Below are 27,048 nucleotides of genomic sequence, written 5' to 3'. Positions count from 1 at the left end.
CCAGCAGGCAAGTAACTTGCATGTATGGGAGGCCCTGATTAGTATTGCTAAATGTGGGATGGAGTAAAGAATTGTAAGATTAGCTGGAAAACTGTCACAGAACCATTAAAGCCAGATCTGAAATTTTCAGTGAAATGGACACATTTAATTTTCTTTTGGAATATTGTATCAGATTTACTGAAAAAACATAAATTCCAATTCAATATTCCTATCCCAGCTTCAGTTTGTGAAAATTTTATATTTGGGAAGTTATTACTAACCAGGGCCCCCCATACATGCAAGTTACTGATACTCTAACCTTTGAAAACCTTCCTCCCTGTCCCTAGGTGTCAATAAAAGAACTCAAATGTATTGTTCAACTGCTGAAGTCTAATAAGATACCTGAAGAAGAAGTTTTGCCCCCCAGAATTCTTTAAGACATATATTGATTGGTGGCCCCCATTGTTAGCAGGGTTTTTCTCCCATCTATATAAATAAGTTGCCCTTATGGCTCCCATATATAAAAAGGGAGACAAAGCTGGCCCCCCAAAAGTATAGACCAATAAGCCTGATTGGAATTGTGGCTAAAATGCATGCAAAACTTATTTTGAGCAAAATAGAAGACTGGGTAATGGAAAGAATTCTCTTAATAGAGTAACAAGCTAGCTTTAGACAAGAACATTCCACAATAGACAATTGTTTTATTTTACACATAATAAAACAACTAACTAATGGCAATAAACTGTTTACCACTTATATAGATTTCTGTGCAGCTATTGATTCTATAAACAGAAACATTTTGTGAAATAAATTGGCAAATTTAAATTGGGACTGTTACTGTTGATTAAGACTTTCTACTCAAACATGCATTTGGAAGTCTGTATTTGTTGTGGTCCCCAGCTGCCAGCAAAGCTGGCGGCAGAGTTGGACAATGACAAGGTTGGGGAGGAATTGTGTTAGATGCAGAGAAAGAGCCAGGGCTGTCTAACATTTCCCAGCCACCTGAGAGGCAGCTGCCTTTGGAGGTTGATATGAGTGAGGAGGAAGAACAGCTGGGGCCTGTTCCAGATGCATGTATGCGCAGAACTGTTAGGAGAGGGGGTTAGGAGGACAAGGAGTCGACTCAGGAAGCAAGCACACATGGATGCTGAATGGCCCCTCCCTGTCTGGGGAATAAATAGAAGGAAAGGGGAGTGGTTTTCATAGGAGACAACAGTTCATATTTCTGAAGATTTTGCTCATCATGTTTCCTACCTCAGAGACTGCCTGCCAGAACTTAATTTGCAGACTTTTGGCTGGGAACTCATGGTCTTGCAATTATCACAAGGAACTGATAAGGTCTGTTACTACAGTTTACTCTTTGAAGGACTATTGCCTGGACTTTTCGATGTGTGAAGGCAATTAATTCACAAGTGGTAAATAAAGAGGAGTTTTTTGTGACAAGGAGTCTGTTTCTTGCTTCTGGTAAGGCTGGGTCAGAACAGCATCCTGTAAATGTTTTTCTAACTAAGGGTATGCCTACCTTTAATTGTACTAGAGAGGTCTGTATTCTAGCCCCAGTGCTTTTTAACCAGTATTAAGTATCTGGGGGTGCAGATAACTAACAATCTGAACTGGTCTCTCCACACATCATCCTTACTGAAGCATGCAAACCGGTGTCTGCATTTCCTGTATTGGATGAGGAGAGCACATCTTTCTCCTCCTGTCCTGGTCACTTTTTACAGAGGCACAATTGAGACCGTTTGAACAAACTGCATCACTGTTTAGTCTCACATTAGCAGTGCTTCAGATAGAAAGTCCATACAGAGAGTGGTAAGGACAGCCAAGAAAATTATAGGAAGCTCACTTCCTGTAATTCAGGATACTGCTTATAAGCGCTACATGCTTAGAGCTCAAATATTGTTACGGACCCCACACCCACTTCATGATCTGTTTCAGTTATGGTATTCAGCCAGTTCACACCGGATCAGGCAAACCAGTAGCAAAAATTTGGAGTGGGTCACCGAACCAGTAGTAATTTATGGCTGACCACACCCCCAATCAGGTCACCCCGGATGCTCGCTTACCTGTCCGCCTGACATTCACCTAAGGTGAATGTCTTTTCTTTCCCTCCCGACAATTGGCTGTAGAAAAAAACAGTTGTGCCGGGATTTCCCTTGCTGAGGCCCAGGAAGGCAAAAAATGGAGGGAGGAGTTCAGCCCCACTCTCCATTTTTTGCCTTCCAGAACCCCAGAGGAGCCCCCCAGAGGCTCTTCTGAGGCTAGGAAGCTCCCAAAACGGAGTTTGGAGGGGTGCTGCGCGCCCCTCCCATGCTCTGTTCCTTTTCTTCCAGAGTCCCAGAGAAGCCTTAGGGGAGAAAAACACCCCCAGAGGCTCCTCTGTGGCTAAGAAGCTCCCAAAAACAGGTGGGGGTTGCAAGAAAAGCCATGCCCACCCTCATGTGGCCACGCCCACAAACCACACCCACAGAATCGGTAGTAAAAGTTTTTGAATCCCACCACTGGTCTGTTTCTGTTGCTCCCCTCTGGAAGCAGGTTTCAAAGTATTTCTTGCAGGACTACCAGATTGTGTAACAGCTTTGTTCCCTATGCCCTCTGTCTGGTAACCTTGCAAGATTCATTTTTCTTACCATGTACATGTATACATCCGAACCAGATTATGTGTCATGCCCTTGTTGGAGTCTGATTCTGAGGGAGAGATTGAGGAACTGACAGGGAATGGGAATGTGGCTCCGATGGCTGTGGAAGAAATGGGGGAAGTGCACAGTTCAGCTGGGTCTTCAAAGGAAGACACAAAGGAAGACCCTCTTCAACTTAGGACATGCAGGGAGGAACGGAGAAGGGAGCAACATGGCTTATGGAAGAGAAAAGGGCCCTGATCCCTTTCATTAGTTGCAGTTGGGAGAACAGGATATAAGAAAGGCATTTGCACACAGCACCTTGCTGGAAGCAAAGCGTGCATTATCTTTGTCAAGGCTTATCTGGGTTTTGGCGTTGTTATGTCTTTGGGACTGGTTGGAGTTCCCAACCAGGTCCGCTGTTTAGGCGGGAGCATCAGCAGCTCCCATTGGTTGGCTCCGTTTGACAGTCGGCTATAAAAGCCGGCTGTCGAGCAGAGCCAGCCGTTGTTGTTCGCTAGCAGTCTGCCTTGTTAGCTGGCAGACGCGACAACCCTTTATTCCCTTGAATAAAGTCTGTTACTAGTATGCTCTGGTCTAAGCCTCGTCTGTTCCTTCGCTCTACAACACTGGCGACGAGGATGGGATCTGACTACAGGCTAGCCAGAAGCACCCAAAATCAAAAGAGCTGAAACCACGGTGTTGAATCGTAGCTGCCTCGCTCACAGAGAGCTCGAGCTCAAACAGCTGCGATCGGAGCTGAAAGTCACGGCGCTGACAGCCTCAGCCGCCTCGCTCGCAAAAGAGCGCGTAATTCAAACCGCTGTCATTTGAATTCAAATCATGCAAGCGAAGCACGGCACTGTAGCCACAGTCGCCAACGCTCCCCAAGAGAGCGCGAATTTCAACCGTTACCACTGAGCTGAAGTCATTGAAGTTAGTACGGCGCTGTTAGCCACCGCCGCCAATGCGCACAGAGAGCGCGAAATTTAAACTGCCTTCACGAGGCTGAAACTCACAGAGTGAGTCTTGGGCGCTGCAGCCGCAGCCGCCAGCGCTCGAAATAAGCGCAAATCCAAAGGGCCATGACCACCCAGAGAGACAGCCTATTCTGCCAAGAGACTGAGGGTCCCAAAATGAATGCCAATCCGGCATTCCCACCATTCAAACCCAGTGAGGAAAAATGGGACTCCTATAAGAACCGCTTCAATCACTTCCTGGATGCCATTGGTCTGGCTGATGCTGCGGAACATAGGAAGAAGTCATACTTCCTAAGCTACTTGTGGGGCTGAGGTCTTCGACACCGCCACGGCACTCTTCGCACCACATGAGATCAGAATCGTCCTGTGGAACGAAATACAGGAAACACTCTCTAACCATTATTCCCCAAAACCTTCACAGATCGCAAGGCGTTTCGTGTTCAGGATGAGGAAGCAAGCCGAGGGGGAATCCATCAACCAGTACATGGCAGCCCTGAGGACAGCCACTCTTCAATGCGAGTTCAAGAACTACTTAGACGACATGCTTCTTGACCAACTCGTCTGCGGGGTAAGAGATCAGAGACTCCAACGACGTCTACTGGCCAGGAAAGATCTAAATCTTTCCCAAGCGGTGGAGAAAGCCCTAGCTGCTGAACTGTCCGTCCAGTCAGCAGCTGAGATTCAAGGCACCGCGCCAAAGCCTGGCACTTCCACCGTCCACTCAGAGGAGGTGATGAGCGAAGCTGACCCCTCTGAAATTGCAGATGTCCATCGCCTAAAGCAACTGAAACAGCCACAAGTAGGAGCGAGACAGAGAAACAGCAGTGGCCCACAACAGATCCCTTTGTGCCTAACCTGCGGGGGTTCCCATTCCCGGGCATCTTGCAGATTTAGAAATGCCAGTTGCCTTAACTGCCACAAGAAAGGTCACCTTGCAAGAGTCTGCCAGGCAGCACGCGCTCCTCCCCAGAAGTTTCCTTCATCTCCTAGCCTCCAAAGGCAAGTAGAAGACTGTTACACGTGTTACCACGCCAACCACACTTCCCAAACTCCTAACAAAATTAAACTCTCTCTCTCCCTAGAAGGTAAACCTTGTACCATGGAGGTGGACACTGGCTCAGCGCTCTCAATCATCTCCTGGGATACGCTGAAAAAGATTCAACCCAGACTGACCAGGAAGCAAGCTGCAAAAGTGCCACCTCACTCTGAGAGACTATCAAGGCAAGAACATCCCTGTCCTCGGGAAAGGCAAGTTCCTTGTTAAATTCCAAACCTTCAAAGGCCATTTGCCTTTAGTGGTGGTTAATGGTACCCTCCCTAGTCTTTTGGGGTTAGATTGGTTCCCCTCTCTTGGCCTTAATGTAACAGGGATTCATGCTGTCTCAACTTCTGATGTAGACACATTGTTCTCTGACTATTCCAATGTTTTCAGTAGCGAGCTGGGTTGCTACAATGGCACACCCATCTCTTTCTCTGTAGACCCCCAGGCAGTTCCTGTCCGCCTGAAATTCTGTAGAGTACCTTTCGCCATCCGCCCCAAATTAGACGCGGAACTAGACAAACTTCTCAAACAAGGGGTAATTAAACCCACAGATTTTGCCAAGTGGGAGACCCCCATAGTCACCCCACTCAAAAAGGACGGTAGTTTGAGAATTTGTGCTGACTACAAGACGACACTTAACCATTATCTCCAGGTTAGCGCATACCCTGTTCCAGTCATCCAGCACCTATTGCACACTTTCGAACCCGGCACCATTTTTGCCAAGCTAGACATGTCACAGGCATATCAACAGTTCCCTGTCGACAGCCACACAGCAGACTTACAAACCATAGTGACGCATAGAGGGGCATTCAGGTGCAAACGCCTCCAATTTGGCGTTAGCGTGGCCCCAGGTATTTTTCAGTCACTAATGGAGAGAATTCTCCAAGGTCTTCCAGGAGTAGTCCCCTACTTTGACGATATTTTGGTCTCAGCTATGGATAGGCCCCAGCTCCTCCAGAGGGTTAGGGCAGTATTGGAGAAGTTTAGACAGCATGGTCTCAAACTCAAACGGGAGAAGTGCACCATCGCCACTAGACAGGTGGACTTTTTAGGATATAGACTAGACGCCTCAGGCATCCACCCAGTGGAGTCAAAAGTAAAAGCCATCCACGAGGCACCCACACCTACCAATAAAACGGAACTACAAGCCTTCCTGGGTTTATTAAATTTCTACGCTTCATTCTTACCACACAAAGCTTCAGTCGCTGAACCTTTACACAGGTTATTAGATAAAGACACTCCGTGGCACTGGGGCCCCAAAGAATCCCATGCATTTAAAGCGATCAAATCTCTGCTCACCTCTGACGCCGTTTTAATTCAGTTCAACCAACGCCTTCCCTTGGTCTTGACCGCTGACGCATCCCCTTTCGGGATAGGAGCTGTCCTAAGTCACAGACTCCCCAATGGCACCGAGGTGCCAATTGCTTTTTTCTCCTGGACCCTTTCCATGACTGAAAGAAACTACAGCCAGATTGATAAGGAGGCTCTGGCTGCAGTAGCGGCAGTCAAAAAATTCCACGAATTCCTTTTTGGCCACCATTTCGAACTCATTACCGACCACAAGCCACTTTTGGGACTTTTATCGGGGGACAGGCAAACTCCACAAGTACTGTCCCCCAGGATGACTAGATGGACATTGTTCCTAGCGGCCTATTCGTTCAAGCTGGTCTATCGCCCCGGTAAGACTTTAAGCCACGCAGATGCTCTCAGCCACTGCCCCTTGCCGACCCCAGTTGAAGACCCAGCTCCGGTGCACGCGATCTTCGAAGTCAACGAACTTAAGCTACCTGTGACTGCAGATGACATCGCGGCACACTCCAAGAAGGATAAAATAATCGCCCAGGTTCTGGACTGGGTGGGGAGGCGGTGGCCGGAAACAAAGTGTTCAGTTGACTTTGTCCCATTTAAAACACGTCAACAGGAATTATCAAAACTCCAGGGATGCCTGCTGTGGGGTACCAGAGTCGTTATCCCAACCACTCTTCGCGTGCCCATACTGAAGGTACTGCACGAGGGCCATCCAGGTATCGTGCGAATGAAGGCATTGGTTCGCAGTTACGTATGGTGGCCCGGGATGGACGATCAGATCGCAGAGTGGGTAAGCTCCTGTAAACCCTGTCAGGAATCTAGGGCAGCCCCACCAGCAGCCTCACCCACAAGTGGGAAAGCGCCAATGCCCCATGGTCACGGTTACACATCGACCTGGCCAGGCCTGTGCATGGCAAGACTTTCTTGGTGGTCGTGGATTCGTATTCTAAATGGATAGACGTTGCCTTGCTCCCCACGACCACCACACAGGCAGTTGTCAAAGCCCTGACCCGACTTTTTGTGACTCATGGGCTCCCAGACACGATAGTCTCTGACAACAGGCCGCAGTTCACGTCCTGCGAATTTAGCATGTATGTCACGAATCTGGGCATCAGACACGTCCTCACGGCCCCCTTTCACCCTGCTAGTAATGGGATGGCGGAGAGAGCTGTCAGGTCGGCTAAAGAGGCGCTAGCCAGATTCGGTCAGGAAAACTGGCATTCCAAGTTGTCCCGTTTTCTCCTCAGCCAGCATACAACCCCATGCACTAGCACTAACAAATCCCCGGCTGAACTCTTAATGGGGAGACGTTTAAGGACTACTCTTGACAGGCTGCATCCTCATTACTGCCCTGATACCCCTTTGGGTTCTGACAGCCAGGTGCGAGACTTTGCCTTGCAGGACCCAGTCTTTGCAAGGAACTATGCAGGGGATCCATTGTGGGTGCCGGGACAGATCGTGGCTATCACCGGTCCAAGGTCCTACTGGGTCCAATTAGAAGACGGTCGCGTGTGGCGGAGGCACCTGGACCAACTACACAGGCAGCAGAATGACCGGACCAGCGGTGAGCCGAATCCACCAGCCAGCCCTCGAGTCCTCGCCCAGGTTCCAGAAGGGAGTTTCCTGAGGGACCAGACATTCCCATTCGAACAGAGTGAACCGAGAACGGACCTAGACTGCCGACCCGAATCTCCATCGCATCCACCCAGCAGGAGCACCGACCATCCAGACCGAGACATTCTGCCGAGCCAGCCCGAACGAGGGGAGACATCTCATTCCCAGGATCCAGTGCCAAACCAAGATGACACCACGGCGGCCTCGGAGCCGTGCTCCATGGACTCAATACCCACCAGCAGTTCCCCTGAGCTTCGACGTTCGGGTCGCCAGCGAAGTCCACCATCATACCTCAAAGACTATGCATGCGCCCAGCTAGGGGGGAGGGGTGTTATGTCTTTGGGACTGGTTGGAGTTCCCAACCAGGTCCGCTGTTTAGGCGGGAGCATCAGCAGCTCCCATTGGTTGGCTCCATTTGACAGTCGGCTATAAAAGCCGGCTGTCGAGCAGAGCCAGCCGTTGTTGTTCGCTAGCAGTCTGCCTTGTTAGTTGGCAGACGTGACAACCCTTTATTCCCTTGAATAAAGTCTGTTACTAGTATGCTCTGGTCTAAGCCTCGTCTGTTCCTTCGCTCTACAACAGGCGTCCTCCCAACTGTGTGTGCTTCATTATCTTTTGGAAGTTTGCAATTTATTATCCTGGCCTGTCGTGTTAATTACTTCAGCGTGGTTTGTGTTGGTTTTTTTATTTCTAATTTATCTGTACTTTGGGTTCGGACTGCATTCCTTCCCTTTGTAGACTGTTTTTGGAAGAGTTTGATCTCCAGCCAAGGATAACTGGACATTGGGGCCAAGTTGGAGGAATTAAAGGGACTTTAGCTATTTTTGTGACTTTGTTGCTTTTGTGCTACACCCCAGGTAATCATACTATGTTGTTTCTACATGTCATATAATATATGTGGGTATATGCATAATTTTGTATTTATTTATTTATTTTGTCATGTTTATGTAGTGTATATTGGAGGTGGTAACTCTTTGAGAGCTGTATGCAATGAAATTTCATTTTAATATATGCCAATTAGTGTACATTCAAAATGACAATAAAGTTATTCTAAGTTCTAACTTCTATGTCAGATAGTCATATTCCAAAGATTCAGGATAAATGTATTAATATCCTTTTCTTTGCTGATGATATGATTCTAATGGCTCATTCTGAAATAGGCCTGAGAAAACTATTGCAAATGCTAAATACCTACTAGGTTCTTACATCTTAAAACATTGATAAAATAAACTCTAAAATGATGATATGTAGCAAAAAGGGCATGAAATATAATTGACGTATAAATAGGGAGCCTATTGAACAATTGAATTCTTGTACTGATTTAGAAGTGGTTTTTACCAACACAGGGTCATGTGTCAATCTTTTTTTTAAAGCTTGGTAAGGGCCAAGGTAAATACTTAAAGATTAAATGAACTAATTATAATTACCCAAATACCTTGACCCTTGTATTGAACATATTCAGGGGAAAATAGTCACAATGTTGATTTATGATATGGAATTGTGGGGCCTTAGAAAAGCTATCTGACTTGAACAAGTCCACATTTTTGAGACCTGTACTAGGAACTGTACTAGAACTGTTAGAACAGAAACAGGTATCCATTCCATACATAGCCAATCAATACTTAAATTTGTCACATACTCTCAGATGATCCATTCAATGGACCCAGATAGGGTACTCAAAATATGTTTAGCAGATAAGTATGGTTCAGTCCAATTCCTGGATAAGCTGACTTACCAAAGTTATTTCACAGCATGGATTTTCTGCCCAGTACAATTTCAACTATCCCCTACACAAGGAATTTTTTTTAACAAAGACTCTTTGATATCAATGCCCAAACTGACATGGAATTTTTGGCAAAAAAAGTAGATCTTTAAATTGATTGCTAAGAAGAAAACTATTTTTTCATTTGAAAAATGCCTGTCAATGTGTTTGACACAATTCTTTTTTTTTCATAACATTTTTTACTTTATACTATACAAAATTCCATTTTTAGTTCAACAGTGTATTGTCTGGGTAAATAGTTTTAGGAAATAATCATCAAAGTGTTTACAACAATGTTCATTACATTGATATTCATTCTAGAGCAAGATTTGAGTTGTTGGATTACATGGCTAAACATGGGTGCTTCCATTACCTGCGATATCATGAGAAGACATGTATAAGTGGTACCTCAGTATCAGAAATATTGCTTATGTTTGGTTGACTGACAATTATATGCCCCTCTTAGGTTTAGATCGGGGTGGCAACTTTAAGACCTGTGGACTTCAGCTCCCAAAATTCCCCAGCCAGCCATTCTGTTACCCATGCTGGTTGGGGAATTCTGGCAGTTGAAGTCCAAAGGTTTTTAAGTTGCCAATGTTGGACACCCCTGACTTGATATTTAACATCCCTACTTGAAAGAAGAGCCCGCTAGGGTCTGAGTCATGATTGTCCTATTTCCTCCTGAGCTCTAATGTATTCATTATGAACAGAGTTAAGTTTCCAATTAAGGCAGACAGCTTAGCTAAGAACCTGTTATATTAAACAGATCAGAGTATCCTGTAAAGTGATGTATTTATCTGATGTCAAATCTTTGTATTTATCACATATTAATTATTATTGTGGTATTATATCTCTTTTACCCTGGAACTAGATTCTCTATTTTACTTTTATTTTTTAATACAGCCATAAGACTACTGATAATTAATTAATAAACATAGATTTTCCATTAAAAATTGCATTTTTAGAGGTTTGAGAGAATTTTGAAGAAGAAAACCATTTTTTTTGAAGTTGACATCAACAATCCCTTTTTTAAAATACAAACAAGCAAACAAACAAACCTTCATTATTGTGGACTGGTTTTTTTTATTAATTTGCTGAGTTTTCACATTTCTGACCATGATGCAGGAAGCTAGTCTTTCACATAACAAAAAGAAGAATAGTTTGTAAGAGATTTCAATATAGACAAAATTATCTTCCTCTGGTTTCTAGTGTCTTCTCATGACATACTAATCCAAGCATGGATCAGAGTAGAACATACCACTTGTACTTACTGACTCCTTTCTCCCAGAAGCATCACTAGACATTTTCTTAATTTTAACATAGAACATAGCATAAAAATAAATTAGGAATAAGGAGAGATTCAGTTCAATGTAATCTCCATTTTTAGACATTCATCATATTATTTCTTGTTTGCATTTTTGAAACAGAAGTTGCTTGTCAATAGTCAGTAGAAATAGTTGGGATCTCTTCATTCTTGTCAGTTTCTGAATTTTTGAGCTTAAATTTGTTAGATTTATACCCCCCCAGCACACGTACACACATTTTTCTACAGGTGTTCAAAGTGGTATTCATACTGCTCCCTCCTCCTATTTGCCCTCACAACAGCAACCTTGTGAGAGTTTCTACAGCTCATGAAGGACTAGACCATCCTACTCCTAGTCCAAAACTTTAGCCTCATACTTTTGGATACTTGTATGGTTGAATGAGCTACTTTTCAGTAATAATCCATTCTTATAAACCATTTAACTCTTAGCTCACAAAGTTAGGGCCAAGGAAGAAAATGGATTCCCACCTATTATCTCTTGGGGTTTAAAGAAAACAAGCTGAAGCAATTAATTGGATTGGATCCATGAACATGGGAAGGTTGAGATGGTCACCTCCATAGACTCCATAAACCACAATTTGAAAGTCATTGATTTATGGATTTCCTAGCTTTTGATTTTACAAAATTACTTGTAGTTTTACTTTGACCCTAGCCAGTAGAAATACTGATATGCCTCCCCCCACACTTTGCTTGTACAGGTGAAAGGAAAATCTTGTACAATATACAGAGCAATAATCAGGTAGGACTTTCCATTCAAGTCAATTTAAATAGCAAGTTATACTATTGTTTATCCCAGTCAGGAACTTATCTTCATTCACTTTCCTGAATAACATTTTCACTTTTCCTGTTTCTGAATACTAATATATCATCATAGAGCCAGTTGTGAACTAGACAATATGTAAAGAGTACATGCAACTGTTTTTATTATACATAATTAATATTTTATTAAGTGCGGAAGATCAAAAGGAATCTCAGTTGATAACCCAAGCCACACATGGAGTTGGCAAGTTTTCCATCACACTTAAAGTTGCAGCAGTAGCATAGAATTGTTTTAGGCAAAGGGATGTGCTTCACCGTTGAGTAGTATCAGAATCATACCTATACAAAAATGGGCAACTCTAAATTTAATGCAATTTTAATCCCATTAATTACATATAGAACACCAAGGGAGATCTCATTTACGATCTCAGGAACACAGAATGGTATCCGCTCCCCAATTCTCCTTCCCTATTTGTCTGGCTATAGGTAGTGATTTTGTGGAACATCCCACTGAACTAAAAAGTGGTGTAATGATTACATATCCAGTCCTATCACCCACACCTTTCTAGCCCTTTAAAGCCTTTAAACTTCCTTCTTGACCTCATTAGATATCCTACAAATGTATTGGTTTTATTCCTTTAAGTCTCAGCCAAAATGGCCTTAGTAGACATTAGAGATTTTGAACAATATACCTTGCCATCTTCAAGTGTAGCATTAACAAAATTCTATTTATTCAAGCTATTTTCTTGTGATGACATGAAAATATTCTCCTAAACACACCTAGGCACACTAAGTCTTCTCAGTGGAGACATCTTCTTTCCTTACTAGCCCTGGAACCCAAGTTCCTTATATTTGCTGGCCATATCATTCCGGAACAGCTCCAAGGCTTTTCTCATTGCCTCTTGACAATCAGCCCCAAAATCTGCAGAATGTTTTTCAGCAATGACACCAATGATGACTTCAGAAATGAACTATATAAGAATATCAGTGGTGGCATAGAGAAATAAGGGATAAGAAAAAGGATGTGGGGGAAGAGACAGAAAGTGAGAGCGTTCTTAAAATGGCAAGTAAATGTCAAACATCAAAGCAGCAAACATGATAGCTTTACATTAACTTTGGTCAGAGCAAGAAAGAAGAAAATAAAAAACAATATATATTTAACATTTTTCTCTTAACATGTAAATGTCTCAGACCTTAGTCAAAGGTTTGCTCATCCATTTTTCATTCATTTCTGGTGGGACAGAGTATAAGGTTCTCTAGATATTGCAGCATTACAGCTTTTTTACTCTTGGCTATCAGAATGAAGGATGTTCTAAATTCCCAACAGATATGAAAGATGCTGCGATTTGTAGTCAATTGACAACTGAAGAGATGCATATTGAAACTTCATGCATTCTTTGTGGTTGAATGAAATGATCTCTAAGGAGGTTCAGTACATTAGAAGGCTTTACTTCACTGATCTATATGTTACTGCTTGTCCAGGGCCACTAGTAAAGGGAAGCGTTATTTCTTCCTTGTAAGAAAGAATTAAGAAATATGCATTTCTTTCTACTGCATACCCTGTGATCAAGACTGATGTTATTGCAGATTCACAGCCTCTTCTTGGTTGCCAAGAACAGAATATCCTTTCCTCGGGACAATTAAGGTACCCTGTTAGTTGTTCTTATGTAACTGAATTAAAGAAGCGGGATACATACACTAATAATACTATTACTCCTGAGTTGAAAAGCTGTGGCATAAATCTTATTTAAAGTAGCATATAGTATCTTGCATTACTATCATGGCTGGCTGGGGAATTCTGGAAGTTGAAATCCACACATTTTCAAGTTGCTAAGATTGAAAAACACTGATGTAAACTGAAGCTTGAAACAATTCAGTCAAAATAGAGTTGGAAGGGACCTTGGAGGTCTTATACTCCAACTGTCTGCTCAAGCAGGAGACCCTATTCTATTCTAGACACGTGACTTTCCAGTCTCTTTTTTTAAAAACCTCCACAGAGTGATAGCAAACTGTTCCACTGGTTAATTGTCCTCACTATTCGGAATTTTCTCCTTAATTCCAGATTGCTTCTCTCCTTGGTTAGTTTCCACCCATTGTTTCTTGTCCTGCCCTTGGGTGCTTTGGAAAATAAAGCCCCTTCCTCTTTGTGGCAATCTCTCAAATACTGGAACACTGCTATCATGCCACCCCTAATTAAAACATTTCTTTATTCAAACCCTTTGGTTGAAAATAAGCTGTAATTTTATTTTAAAGCAGTCCAGGCAAAAACCTCTGGCATTCATGAATCATTCTGCTTTATACCTGCTCCTTTGTTACTTCTTGGGTATTTGAAAATTTGCAAAGCTAGAAGAAATTTGTACCAGCTACTTGAAGAAACACTTTAAAAATGTTTTTCAAGCAGAATAATAGATATATATATATCCTCTTACTTTCTCTGTTGTGGAAACAGTATAGGAAATAGTACTCACACTTCTTTAACATTTTCCTCCTTAACTAGAAATGTGATTTATCTCATTCCTGAAGTTAAGTGAGCTTTGTAAAATAGATCATCGGTCTGAGCCATGCATTCCTCCTCTCTCTGTTCTTTCTTTCTAATCTGGTAGCTAAGAAGTGCACACTGAACCTTGTCCAGGAAAAAGAAAAAGAAAGGTTTTCAATATTTCATTATCTTTTGGAACAAGTTTCCAAAAGATTGCAAACCTTCCTATTGGGTTTTACACAGCCGAGTATGGGAAAGAAATGTAGGAGTAAGTGTTCATTACATTTTAGCGGTGTTATGGTGATTTTAAATGTGTGTTTTATGTTTACACATATATTAATATTTTAATATTTTATTCAAAAGAGACAAGAAGCTGGGCTTCCAGTGTGAGTTATCTCACATTTCTTTCTGCGAATAAGCAGAGACAACCACTGTGAAGAATGAAAGACTGGCAAGTAGACCGGTTCTTTAAATCTCTCCAGAGAGCAAGAGATCAGGAGATAGCTCAAGAGTGCTCTGTATCAGCAGTCTCCCACAGGTTTGAGCACCGGGAGGCAAAAGAGATGACATCTTTGCTCTCAGCAACGAGAAAAGCCTTTCATAAGAAGGCTAAGTCAACCAAACTCCCTTTCTAATCACATTCAGACATGTCAGTTTAGCCATTTTATAGGTATTGCAGAGTTCAAAATGGAAAATTTGGTACTTGGTATGTTTTACCTTCTGTGGATTTTAAGAAATTTTAAGCAGAAACTTAAAATGTCTTGGGAGATTCTCAGTCATCCAGGTCATGGTTCTCCCAAAGGTGATTTTTTTTCAAGAGGACATTCTGGAAAGAAGAAGCTTCTTGGATAAGAAGCTAAACCAGTCTTCAAAGAAAAACCAGAAAGTCCAGTTGCCTTTTGAAAAAAGCACTTTTTGGACACTTTCGTCACTTAAGACTTTAAAAGAATATATAAATAATATAGCAAAAAGCAAAAAAAAAGTTATTAATTTAAGAAAGTTTTAAATGGATTTGGAGACCAGAGAGATTTGATTATTTTTACTCTATGATTTGAAGAAGAAAAAACAGTATACAATTGAATAATATACTCATTAGAAACAACTGAAATAGAACTAACTCCATAATAGGAACTGAGGTTTAATGAAATTTGCAAATGGACACCAAGGGGAACTAAATGATCAAACAGAAAAGAGTTAAAATGGCTAGATTGGCTATAATACCATCTTAAAGAATTTCAAACATTGATTGAAATAATAGTACAGGTAGTTCTTGATTTACAACCATTTGTTTAGTGACCCTTCAAACTCGTGAAATGGAACAAAACTCACTTAACAAATTTTTCATTAGCAACATAAATTCCAGGCTCAATTGTGGTCGTATGTCAAGTGCTACCTGTAACTAGTGTCTCCAAAAGGATACAGATTTCAAGGGATAAACTTTTAGAAGATAACAATAAAAACTTTTTTTAAAAACCCTTTTACCTGACCTAAAGACATGGAAGAAAACAAAATTGAGATTACCAAAATACAATAGACTAATCAAGGACATGGAACATCTTCAACAACAAGAAATCCCAGACAATGTTTCTTTATGGGGCTTGCAAAGTAAGCTGGTGAAACCTTTGAAGACGTCTTCTAAATGCCAAAGAGTAACAAAAGATCAAAGTCCGTGAGATGATTTAAAGGTCAAGATTGTGCAGAGCAAAAAGGGGAAATATAAAGTTGGACTTTTTGACCATGGATAAACTATTTTATATATTCACTATTGAACTGCATCTTTCAAGTAGTGTCATTGCATACTTATTTGTTTGTTAGATTTAAATCTGATTTCTTTTTCTACTAGCAAAAGGCAATCTATGTCTCCCTCCAAAATTGAGCTTCTATGGTTTATAATGGCCTTGAACCCAGGTCCCCTTGATTATAATGCAATACTTAATCACTATGCCATGTTAACTGAATCCTCAATAATGTACATTGAACCGGTTTATTCAAATGGGGTCTGCTTCCCCGTGCAACAAATTAGAACTATTATTAAACCAGAATGGACATTAGTCTGCTATTCCACTACTAGAAATTAAAGCTGTTTGTTCTTTCCTTTCTCTTTTTTCATTTTTGCTTTTATTAATTGAAGGGCAGCAAATTCAATCAAATAAGAGGGGCAGCACTGAGGGATCCTTGGTGCTTTCTTGACATGGTTGTTTTCTTGCAGATGTTTCATTACCCCTACTAAGTAACATTATCAGTGTAGTCATTAGCATTGATAATATTACTTAGTTTGGTTAATGAAACATCTGCAAGAAAACAAACAAGCACAAAGAGCACCAAGAACTCCTCGTTTCAATCGTGAGCTGCAAATATTCTCCTTTAGGGACTGCATTGTCCAGCTTCTACTTGGATAATCCATAGTTAGCATTTATTTGGAAATATCTACTGTCAGGGGTGATCATCTGATGATTTCTGAACAAATTTTGGTAAATTCAATATTAATTTTATCTTCCTAGGGCAAGACTTCACTGTATGGGCAGCCACTACTAAGTTAGATGGTTTGGCAGCTGGCTTGATATATTTACTTCTCTTTCTATCTAGAATGTAGAATAAGGGACCTTGGAGGTTTTCTAGTCCAACCCGCTGCTCTAGCTGGGCTAGCACCAGTGGTCAAAAAGTTTAATTTTAACTACTAAATGTTTTGTTTGAGAAGATCAACCAAGGTCAAAAAGATGCTGTCAGCCCTGTAATGTCATCATCTGATGACAAATAAATAAGCTTTCCCTTGAAAGATGATTTTTGTCAACATTATACTTCTAAATTGCCCTTTTAAACTTCCTATATCCGTTCTAAAGTTTAGTAAGCAGGCCTACCCATGCTCAGAATACAAACCTTTGCTTTTCTGCTTAATAATGAGCTCTTTTGGTATACATGACTGGGCACCATCATACTTACTTCTAAATATTTGACTGGAATCTTATGCTTGTTGGCATGAGTCTGTGCCAGTGGTGCCAGTTCAGCTTCATGGGACCCTTTCTGTTTCAGGATTTTACCCAAAGCACTGAGGACAGTGGTTCCATGTTTCTTGAGTTCTTCTGAGTTCTTCATCTCCTCCAGAGTCTTGAAATTTTTGAATTTGACAAAACGCTCTTGAGTCTCAGGGTGGTTCTGGAACATCCTATGAATTAAATAGAGAAACTCAGGAAGAACCAAGTCAATGATGCTGAGTCTTTAACCACCTATATCAGTTAAGCATACAGACACATTTTAGATACCTACAGTATATTAGACCCTGTTTACATAAGTTACTCAGGTGGTATAGTAAGTTGATGAATTATGAGAGTTGCCCTTTCACTGGATCCTTGGAGAGTGGGATTTCCATTTTTAGAACTCATTCATAGTTCCATTTTTAGAACTCATTCATAGTTGCGTGACTCTCCTCCAGCTTATCTCATCCCTTGAGTATTAAAAAAAGAAATGTTCACCTTTCATTTCAGACTTCAACAAACATTAAAAAAAAAGAGCAGCTGCATAGATTCAAAAGACAATTTCAGTAGGATTATGGATCACAGTATAAAGGAAACCCTGCACATAATTTTGATTAAATTATGTAGCTATAATTTTAGGCATGCCTGAGACTATTAAAATCAATAGTGGTGATCATGCTTAAATATGTTAAATTACATAGATGTGTATTCATAACAATCTCTTTGTTAAATATCATTTAACAAAATGAAATTCAATGTAAACAAAGGTAAAGTCCTACACTTAGGCAAGAAAAACCAAAAGTACATATATAAACTAGGTGAAAGCAGGCTTAATAGCAGTAACTGTGAGAGGGATCTTGGAGTCTTAGTGGATAACCAGCTAAATATGAGCCAACAGTGTGCAGCAGCAGCCAAAAAAGCTAATGCAATTCTAAGTTGCATGAACAGAGGGATACACTCAATCAAGTGAGGTACTAATACCACTTTATAAAGCCTTAGTAAGACCACATCTAGAGTACTACATCCAGTTTTGGTCACCACATTATAAAAAAGATTTTGAGACTCTAGAAAAAGTACAGAGAACAGTAACCAGGATGATTAGGGACTGGAAACAAAAGTGAAGAATGGTTACAGGAACTGGGCTTGGCTAGTCTAGTGAAGAGAAGGACCAGGGGAGACATGATAGCAGTCTTCCAATATTTGAGGGGCTGCCACAGAGAGGAAGGGGTCAATCTATTTTCTAAAGCACCTGAAGGTCAGATTATTCCTTATAATGGATGGAAACTGAACAAGGAGAGATTTAACCTGGAAATAAGGAGAAACTTTCTGACAGTGAGAACAATCAACCAATGGAACAGCTTGCCCTCGGAAGTTGTGGGAGCACCATCACCTGAGACTTTCAACAAGAGATTTGACTGCCATCGGTCAGAAATGGTATAGGGTCTCCTGCTTGGGCAGGGGATTTGACTAGATGACCTACAAAGTCCCTTCCAATTCTAATTATATGTTATTATTATAATGCAATTATATTAACAGAACCAGCACCATAAGCAGGATTATTGCCACTTGGAAAATATGTTCTAGTTATTATCTAGGTTATTGTTTAGGGCAGGGGTGTCAAATTCAAGGCCTGCAGACCCGATCCAGGGTACTTAACTCTGGTCCATTGGGCCACCCTGGAAACTGTCCTGCAGTGCCTCTGCCAGTGAAAATGGAGCTTGAGAGGGCCACACATGGCCCTCCCAAGCTTTATTTTCCCTGGCAGAGGGTTGCAGGAGGCAATCGCAGTTGGAAATGAAGCTCAGGAGCCAGTTTTCACTGGCAGAACACTTATCACTTATAACTAAGCTGTCTTATAAATAATATCTAAATATCTAAATTTCAGATATTAATTTCCTACGGCTCAATGGGTGACCAAAGTTCAGGAAACAGACAGAAACCAACAAAAGGAAAGCAGCTAAGCAAGTTGATAGTGTAATGGAATGTTGATAGGGGTCAACTATGTACAATGACATGGCCAAATTTAGAGCTGGTGAAAGATCAAATAAGTGTGATGATTTGGGATACATCCATCAATGGAAAATACAAGCATATTCTATATCCTATTCTATTTTGTATCTCATCTCCCTGTCTTCTGCTACTTAAGCCAGAGGGTAGAAAACACACAGGACTGGTATTATCTTCAGTGACCTTTTTTTTGTACTATTCCCCACTGCTACCAATTTCCTCCAACTGTCATTGCCATTGCCCAAATATTGCCTATCTGTGCTGCTCCTACTGTTCCAAATTATACAGAAGATGGTATGTGAAGATGAATCTTCTTTCATGAACCCACTCATGAATCTGACAGTGCAGCCAGCTGAGCAAAGGTGTGCTTTGCAAATATTGAAAATCATGGCCATGCACACTCCAAACTGATCACAAGCCAGTTTCAAAACACAACCCTTTATTTTCCAAGTCTTCCCTTCACTGTTGGCATTTTGTATGTTTCCTAGGTTCTTTTCATCCCCATCATTTACTAGCTTCCTTATTTTTGATCCCAACATTTATCCCAACAGATGGAACAGAGCCGTACTGTTTTATTTGGGGAAAAAGAGATGGAATGTTTGTCAGCATAATCCTAACATTGTTAACACTTGTTAATTTATGCTGATGGCATTTTGAAATTTATATTTCCCTTTAGATGGGGTACCCTGATTTTTGTTTCACTGCATTGTCTAGAGAATAATAATGTTAATTGGGCATTTGTTACTTATTTGTTAGTTTTCCCACCTTGTCCATAATGAATGATGCACAAATCAGCCAAGATCCATTTGGTAGGAACTCAAAAGAAAAGGCAGTCTAAGATGTGGCTCTAGTCTAGAGGTACAAGTTTTATGTTAGCACAGTTCTGTGCCCACTCAAGAATGGATGGAGAGCACTTTAAAACAGCAAGGAGAAAAGGCACTGTTATTATTAATCATTCACTCAAACACAGATTAAACTCCTTTGGAAGCCTTTGCGCCCCCACCCCCCAAGGGCTTATCTAATAAAGAAGTCAGTACAAATTGAGGACAACAAAATTAAAATAATATCCAGCTTATCAGCAAGTTTGCATCTCTTTTTCTCTGCTTCTGTAATGTTTAGTTTCAAACCACATGCCAAGCAGATTCTTAAATCACCACCATGCCAGCTTGTTGGGATTGTTGCTGCTCAGATTTCCACTCCTACTTTCTGCTTACCTGATGATGACTTCCTGACCATGCAAAGAGAGATCCGGTTCCACTTTGTCCCAGATGTCCATGACCTTCTGCCATTCCTGCTCGGTGAGCCCCATAATATTATGACAATGAAAAGCCTTTAGCTAAAGAGATACAGACCGTCCGGGTGTTCTTCCACGAGTGAGGGTTGAACAGAGAGATCTGTTGGTTTAATAAGCTGACTATAGATTGACACCTATCACTTGACAACTCCGCTCTAGGTCACTCTGGTCAAACTCTTAGTGGAAAGCTACTTTGAATCGGGTGCTATTGTGGCAGACCTCGATGAAATAATTGCTGACTCTGGTATCAGACTGGCACTTAAGGTTTTAAGTCCCACAAAAAGGACACTGCCAAGCATCAATGCCAGGAATTTGGTATTCAACACCCAATCCAAGAACAGAAAAGATGTTCCAATTTTTCATTTTATCTTTGACAGCTAAAAACACACATGGCAAGGGAGATCAGTGATCAATAGCACCATGGAACACATAAGAAACTGAACCCCTCCACAACGCTCAGCACCACCATTTTCTGAGCCTGACCTATATCATAAGTAGACCACGGTGGACAAGGGGGAGGAAAATACAGATAACTTTTTAAAACATTAAGAGTAGCTGAAAATAGTTCCTTCAGAAGGAAGGGAGGTGACTAGTGAGGGAATGTAATTAGATACTCCCATCTCACAGGGCTGATAAAATGTTCAGACGCTTTCTCCAAGTTCCCTTAATTAAAATTAAAAATCACATTAGTCTTGGACCTCCAGGAGATGTGCAATCGAACCTTCAGGGTCCCAGAATCAAGGGGTCCCATCTCATGTTAATCAACAGACTCCAATTCTGTTTTATGCTCAGTTATGTCTGACCTTATTCACTTTCAGCCAATGCCCCAGAGTTTAGAAGACATATGCAACGACGACACGATTAAAGCCAACCTCTTTAACACATTCTTTGGCTCAGTATTTGTAAACAGCAGTGGATCATGCCCAGTATTTCCTAGTCAAACCACAGACAACTACAATGTTTTAATACATATCAATTTTACAGAAGACAATGTTGAAAAAGCACTATGCAATCTAAAACCATCTCTATTTATTGGACCGGACAGAATATGTGCCTACTTCTTAAAAAAGCTATCCACTGCCATAGCCGAACCTCTAAGCATAATCTTTGAAAAATCTTTCAGGACCAGCTCCTTGCCAAAACTATGGTCACAAGCCACGGTCATGCCCTTCTTCAAAAAGGGAGACCCCAGCCTAGTTGAAAATTACAGACCAATCTCTTTATGCTGCATCACCTGTAAAGTCATGGAATCAATTATTAACCAATCCATCATCCTCCACTTAGAAGCAAACAACTTACTCTCTAATAAACAATTTGGTTTCAGGAAAAAAAAAACTATCCTGTAATCTGCAATTCTTACACTGCAAAAACATATGGACTACACAACTGGATCAGGGCAAAGCAATAGACGCAATCTACATAGACTTTTTTAAAGCCTTTGATCCAGTGGTACATGACAAACTACTCCTAAAACTAAAATCTTATGGTATCTCTGGACACCTGCATAACTGGATAGAAGCATTCCTGTCAAAAAGACAACAAATTGTCAAAATTGGGAACATTCTATCAAATTCTGTACCTGTCAACAATGGTGTCCCCCAAGGCTGTGTTCTAGGACCAACTCTCTTCATACTCTACATCTGTGATCATATTAAGAGCAACTGCATTCTCTTCGCTGATGATGTAAAGCTATTCAACACCACAGACAATACTACTACCCTTCAAAAAGACTTCGACTATGTATCAGAATGGTCAAACAAATGGCAACTTCAAATCTCAACAAACAAATGCTCTGTCTTACATATTGGCAAAAAAAAAAATCAGAAAATAAAATACAGGCTGAATAGTCAAGACCTTGTTGATCCAAACTCTGTCAAGGATCTTGGAGTACTCATCTCTAATGATCTAAGTGCTAGAGCCCACGGTAACTACACAGCCAAAAAGGCATTAAGAGTTGTTCTTAAGTAGCTTTTTCTCTGGTAATATTACACTACTAACTAGAGCATACAAAACATTTGCTAGACCAATACTTGAATACAGCTCATCAGTCTGGAACCCACATTATGTATCTGATATTAACTCAGTTGAAAAAGTCCAGAAATATTTCACAAGAAGAGTTCTCCACTCCTCTATTCGTTGCAGAATACCTTATGCCACCAGACTTGAAATTCTAGACCTAGAAAACCTAGAACTATGCCGACTTCGGTCCGATCTAAGTATAATATATAAAATCATACATTGCAATGTCCTACCTGCAAATGAATACTTCAGCTTCAACCATAACAATACAAAAGCAAACAATAGATACAAACTCAAGGTTAATCACACCAAACTTGATTTCAGGAAATATGACTTCAGCAACAAAGTGGTCAATGTCTGGAATACTCTACCTGACTCTGTGGTTTCTTCCCCAAATCCCAAACCCTTTAACCTTAGACTGTCTACTATTGACCTCCCCCCTTTCCTAAGAGGTCTGTAGTGGGCATGCATAAGCTCACCAACGTGCCTACCGTCCCTGTCCTATTGTTTCTTTTATTTTTTTTATTTTTCTTATATGTATCCATGTATTCATAACTATGTTTTTACTTATACTTATTATCTTGTAAGCAGTTGACAGACCAAATAAATAAATAAAATAAATAAATAAATATTATGCCCACAAGTTGCCATCTTACCTTTTGTCACATATGGCTTATTAACATGACTTATCTTGTTGCTCAGACTTGGAGCAGCTGCTATCTGGGGTTTATAGAAACTGGAATTTAAAACTTACAATAACAGCAGATAGTGGAATCGGTAAACTGAAAATGGCAACTATACTGGATTCAAAACTACAGGACGTTGTGAGTGTTCATTCATGGAGGTGAAGAGTGCTTTGTTGTTTGTTTAGCTCACATACAGTACATTGTTTTTCATACTAACCCACCAAATCTTATCTCTTTTAAAACAAGACGATGGAAAATCAGTGTACAATTATCCCAAGGCTGTGTGCAGGCAGAATGGGACAACTCGCTGCAGCTGCGTTGCAACTGCCAGGTCACTGCCGTTGGGTCGCCATGGCCGGCTCACCCAGGGCAACTCATTGCAGGACAAATCATTGCAGGAGAATGCCAAAGGTAAATGGAAGCTCCTTCTCCGTCCTCTCTCCCTCCTAGATCCAGCTTATCCCTCCCAGCCAATACCCATTGAATTCTGTGGCAGAAATTCCTGTATATGAAAATGTGTGTGACTTTCTCCCATGTGATTTTTTTTCTGGTCAGGGAAAAATTCGTCTTCCCCTTCCCCCTTTGTCCTCCCTGATTTTTTTTTCTAGTCTGAGCTGCGGAGGAAGAGAAGGAGGAAGAGGAGGTTCCACTTGCTTCCAGCAGTCTCCCATTACATTATATATGTAACTAATAAAAGAAATTATCCCACAACAAGTTGCCCTGAATTGAGGTGGTCCAGATGAGGCGAACAGGGTGAGCCAATGGTAGTGAGCCTATGGCAGTGAGTTTTCCTAGACCTGCCTTCAGGATATGATAAAAAAAAAAATCAAGATGGCAGTCATAATGCTATGGTTGAAGCTTTGCCCACTTTAATAGGCCACAATGTTGCCATCTTGATATTTTGACCACTTAGACACCCCTGATACTCCTATGTATTTGGATGCTACTTTTATCCCTCTCCCCTTACAGCCTTGTTATTTGTTGGCATTATGTACCCTCAAAGAATTGTTTACAATATAACCTTTTGTCAGACCCACTTGGAGTTCAAAAGCAGGCTGTGTACATGATATGGTGCCAGTTCTTTCACTAACCTTTTCAATGCATACCTGGTATTTGGCTCAACTATTATGGGAATTGAAGAATTGAACTCCACCATTCTAAGAGTGTATTGCCAAAATCCAGTGGCAAACCAACACATTTTTATGTGTCTTTATTTCCATGGACTAAAATAAGTGTATCATTTTTTTTTAAAAAAACGTACATTGAAAACCTCAAGCCCACCCTCCTGAAAAGTTTCCTTTTCAGAAAATAAATTCAAACACCAGCCTCCCCAGTTAATACCCCATGTAACCCTAACTCATAAAAAAGACAAAAACACCACTGCCTGGTCACACAAGAAGGTATCAACTATTATTTTAGTGCTACTACACCCGGCCTTGGATCTCTTGTACATAATGTATGCCATCTAGTGGCTTTAAAGGAAAAAAAACAGCAAATGAAGCATTCTCATGTTCATTGCAAAATTATTCAGGAATAATTTATGACCCTATTTTAATGTTGTGTCATGTAATGTGATGAAAGGAGATGGATCTTTTTTTCATCTGCTTCTATGGGATAAGAAGGGCAAAGTTGTCTCAATTTTCAGAAAGTCAACAACAAGAAGGTGGCAGGAGGACTAATTAACATTTGATTAACAGGATTGGAATTGCTATCACCTTGAACCTCAATTTCCCATGAGCAAAATGTATGCATGTCAAATGAGATGTGTTTGTGGAGACCTTCACCCAGGTTGGTACACACAGGGAGCAATTAAAAGTAAGTGGCAGCTATTTTTACTACTCTGATTTAATGCATTAAGCCTTCTAAACTGATTCATAAAAGTGACAAGATTTCTGTTATTACAGGGCCAGCCTGCACAAAGGAACTTTTGGTTATTGTGACATCTATTTGCATGAATTGCCCAGTAGTTATTAGGACTGCTGCGCATTTTCTATTGCCTGAACTCAACGCTGAAGTCTATCAACTTTAAGGGGTAGCCCTGTCTAGTGTGGGGTTGGGGGAAATAGGTAAATAAAATGGATACACTTTTCTGAGGTTAAGGACACCAATTTTGCTTCTTTTTCTTCAAAAATGTTCCTTGTAAAGAGCCCTAGATGTTCTAAAAGTGAACTCTGCCTGAACTAGACGTAAGCAAATACGTGTAGCTAAATCCACATTACTTATTACAGAATCCCTATGCATTTTCTAACATACATACTATAAAAATAAAAACAACCAGAAAATCTATCCCAAACAACCAGAAAATCTATCCAAACTCCCAGCATTCCTCTACATTAGCCACACTGGCTGGGGGCAATTGGGAGCTGTAGTCCTGAAATCCTTTGGTATTTCTTATCCAATTGGAATTTGACAGTTCTAGGTTGAGGCAGCAGGGAAGAACAAACGAGATGACACAATGAGCTTGTTTGTTGCTTGAGCAAACCTGGAATCTCTTTACAAACCAACTTCTATTCCCTGTTTTAGTCATTCCTCAGAAATTCCAGCCAATCCCAGAGAAGCTTCTCAATGCATTTGAGAGGGTCATCTAGGCAAGTTAGAAAGGTAAGCATTCAAATTTTGATTGATCCTTTTCATTTTGATAAACTAGATGTCAATAAAGAAATATGAAGTTTATTTTTATGTTCTAAATGTAATATAAGAAAACAGTGCCCCAAATTATCAGGGTTCTGAATGAAGGGAGGGGATTTAGATTAAAAAAATAAAATAAAACAAGGGAAATAATAATGTAATGCTTTTCTATTTAGAAAAGATTTTTTTACAAGCTCTGCAGGGCTGACTCATAAATAAATGTCTTGCGTAACTTAGGCAATAACTGTTATTGCCTAAGTAACAGAGAAATGGGGGACGATATAAATGTGTAAAAGTTGGAGTAGCCTGTAAAGCCCTAGTAAACATTATAGTCAATAGTTTTGATCTTAGTAGACTAAAAAAAAAAGATACAGGATCTCCAAACTAAAAAATATCATGCATTTATAATCTTAAAATAGTGAGTTGGAAGGGATGTTAAAATATTAATTTTTTGTAAGTGCACAAATGTATTTCTTATAACAAATTGTTCCCATTTAAATGCCTTCAATGAAATAGAGTCAGCCAGATGTTTAAACTGGACTTGGCAATTTTACGGACCTGGAATATACAGATGTTTTTGATGGTGTTACAGGTATCGTCACAGGGTGTAAGCTGTTCTAGGTAAAGGTACCTTTGGCAGTTGACTGCTGCTGATTTTGTCAGTGCAGATGGTGTTCAAGTGGTGCTGCAGTTGGGATTGCACCCAACATGTCTATTATTATCAGGAGTCCCTTTGCTCCCTTTTTGCCACAGCCATTCTATGTTTATCTGCAGATCTTTTTGTTTTGTGATTTTAACCCAGTTCTTTCTCTTCTATTCTGCTGTCTCCAAGTCTAAGTCAAAAATTCCAAACATCATTGGAAAAACGCATAACAGACGTGGAAGTTTTTTGGATGGAACACCAATAGAGTAACCGAATATCTTTCCTTTCTTAGGCAACCTTTTCTGAGACTGGGTCATCAGGATAGGAGCTCACTTGGATAGGAGCGCACATATGAATTCACTATTAAAATTAGTAAATCATTGTCACCTAGGATCTGTAGGCCTATTTATCAAGATGTACAAAGCTAAAGTTATATTTGTACCTTTACATGGGGATAAAGTATGGAGTTTTAAACATGTCAATCATGTCACTTGAGTACACTGGGCACAAATAACAGCTGCAGTTAAAACAGATTGAGAATTTTCTATATAGGGCATGTGGTAATTATTGGTGGGAAATTATGTATCTAGAAATTGTACCAGAGATTGAAAATATAGCACATATTTGAGTGCCAGTTGTATATATATCTTGAACAAAAATGGCTCACTGAAACTCATATATTAAAACAATATATTTTATGTCTGGTCAGAGCACAAATATTAGTTTTAAATTTTCCTTCTTTTTGAATGAAACAGCATAATTGAGCATAATTGAGAATCATGTAGATCTGATTGCGCTAAATCTAAGACTGGAAAGCACATCTGAGTTTAATATTTTTAGATATTTGTCATGGATAGGTTTATTCAATTTTTTGTATTGTGATATGGCTTTATATGGCTAAATATAAACTGTTGTTGCTATTGTAAAAAAAAAC

At 40.5% G+C, this 27,048-nt stretch overlaps 1 protein-coding gene across 1 annotated transcript; it reads right to left on the bottom strand.

Moving 5' to 3' along the window:
* Positions 1-10,366: 10,366 nt before the first annotated feature.
* MB (myoglobin) lies at positions 10,367-20,581 on the bottom strand. Its single transcript, XM_026695562.2, has 3 exons — positions 20,059-20,581; positions 16,806-17,028; positions 10,367-12,357 (listed from the first exon to the last, which is right to left on the bottom strand). Exons 1-3 carry the CDS (start codon positions 20,151-20,153, stop codon positions 12,211-12,213), a joined length of 465 nt encoding a protein of 154 aa, XP_026551347.1. The 5' UTR covers positions 20,154-20,581; the 3' UTR covers positions 10,367-12,210.
* Positions 20,582-27,048: the final 6,467 nt, after the last annotated feature.

The sequence above is a fragment of the Pseudonaja textilis genome, chromosome 5 (assembly GCF_049901715.1).
Source record: "Pseudonaja textilis isolate UNSWEBS1 chromosome 5, rPseTex1.2, whole genome shotgun sequence".
Lineage (NCBI taxonomy): Eukaryota > Metazoa > Chordata > Lepidosauria > Squamata > Elapidae > Pseudonaja > Pseudonaja textilis.
Note: the sequence above shows the minus strand (reverse complement) of the source record. Positions and strands in the feature narration are given on the sequence as shown.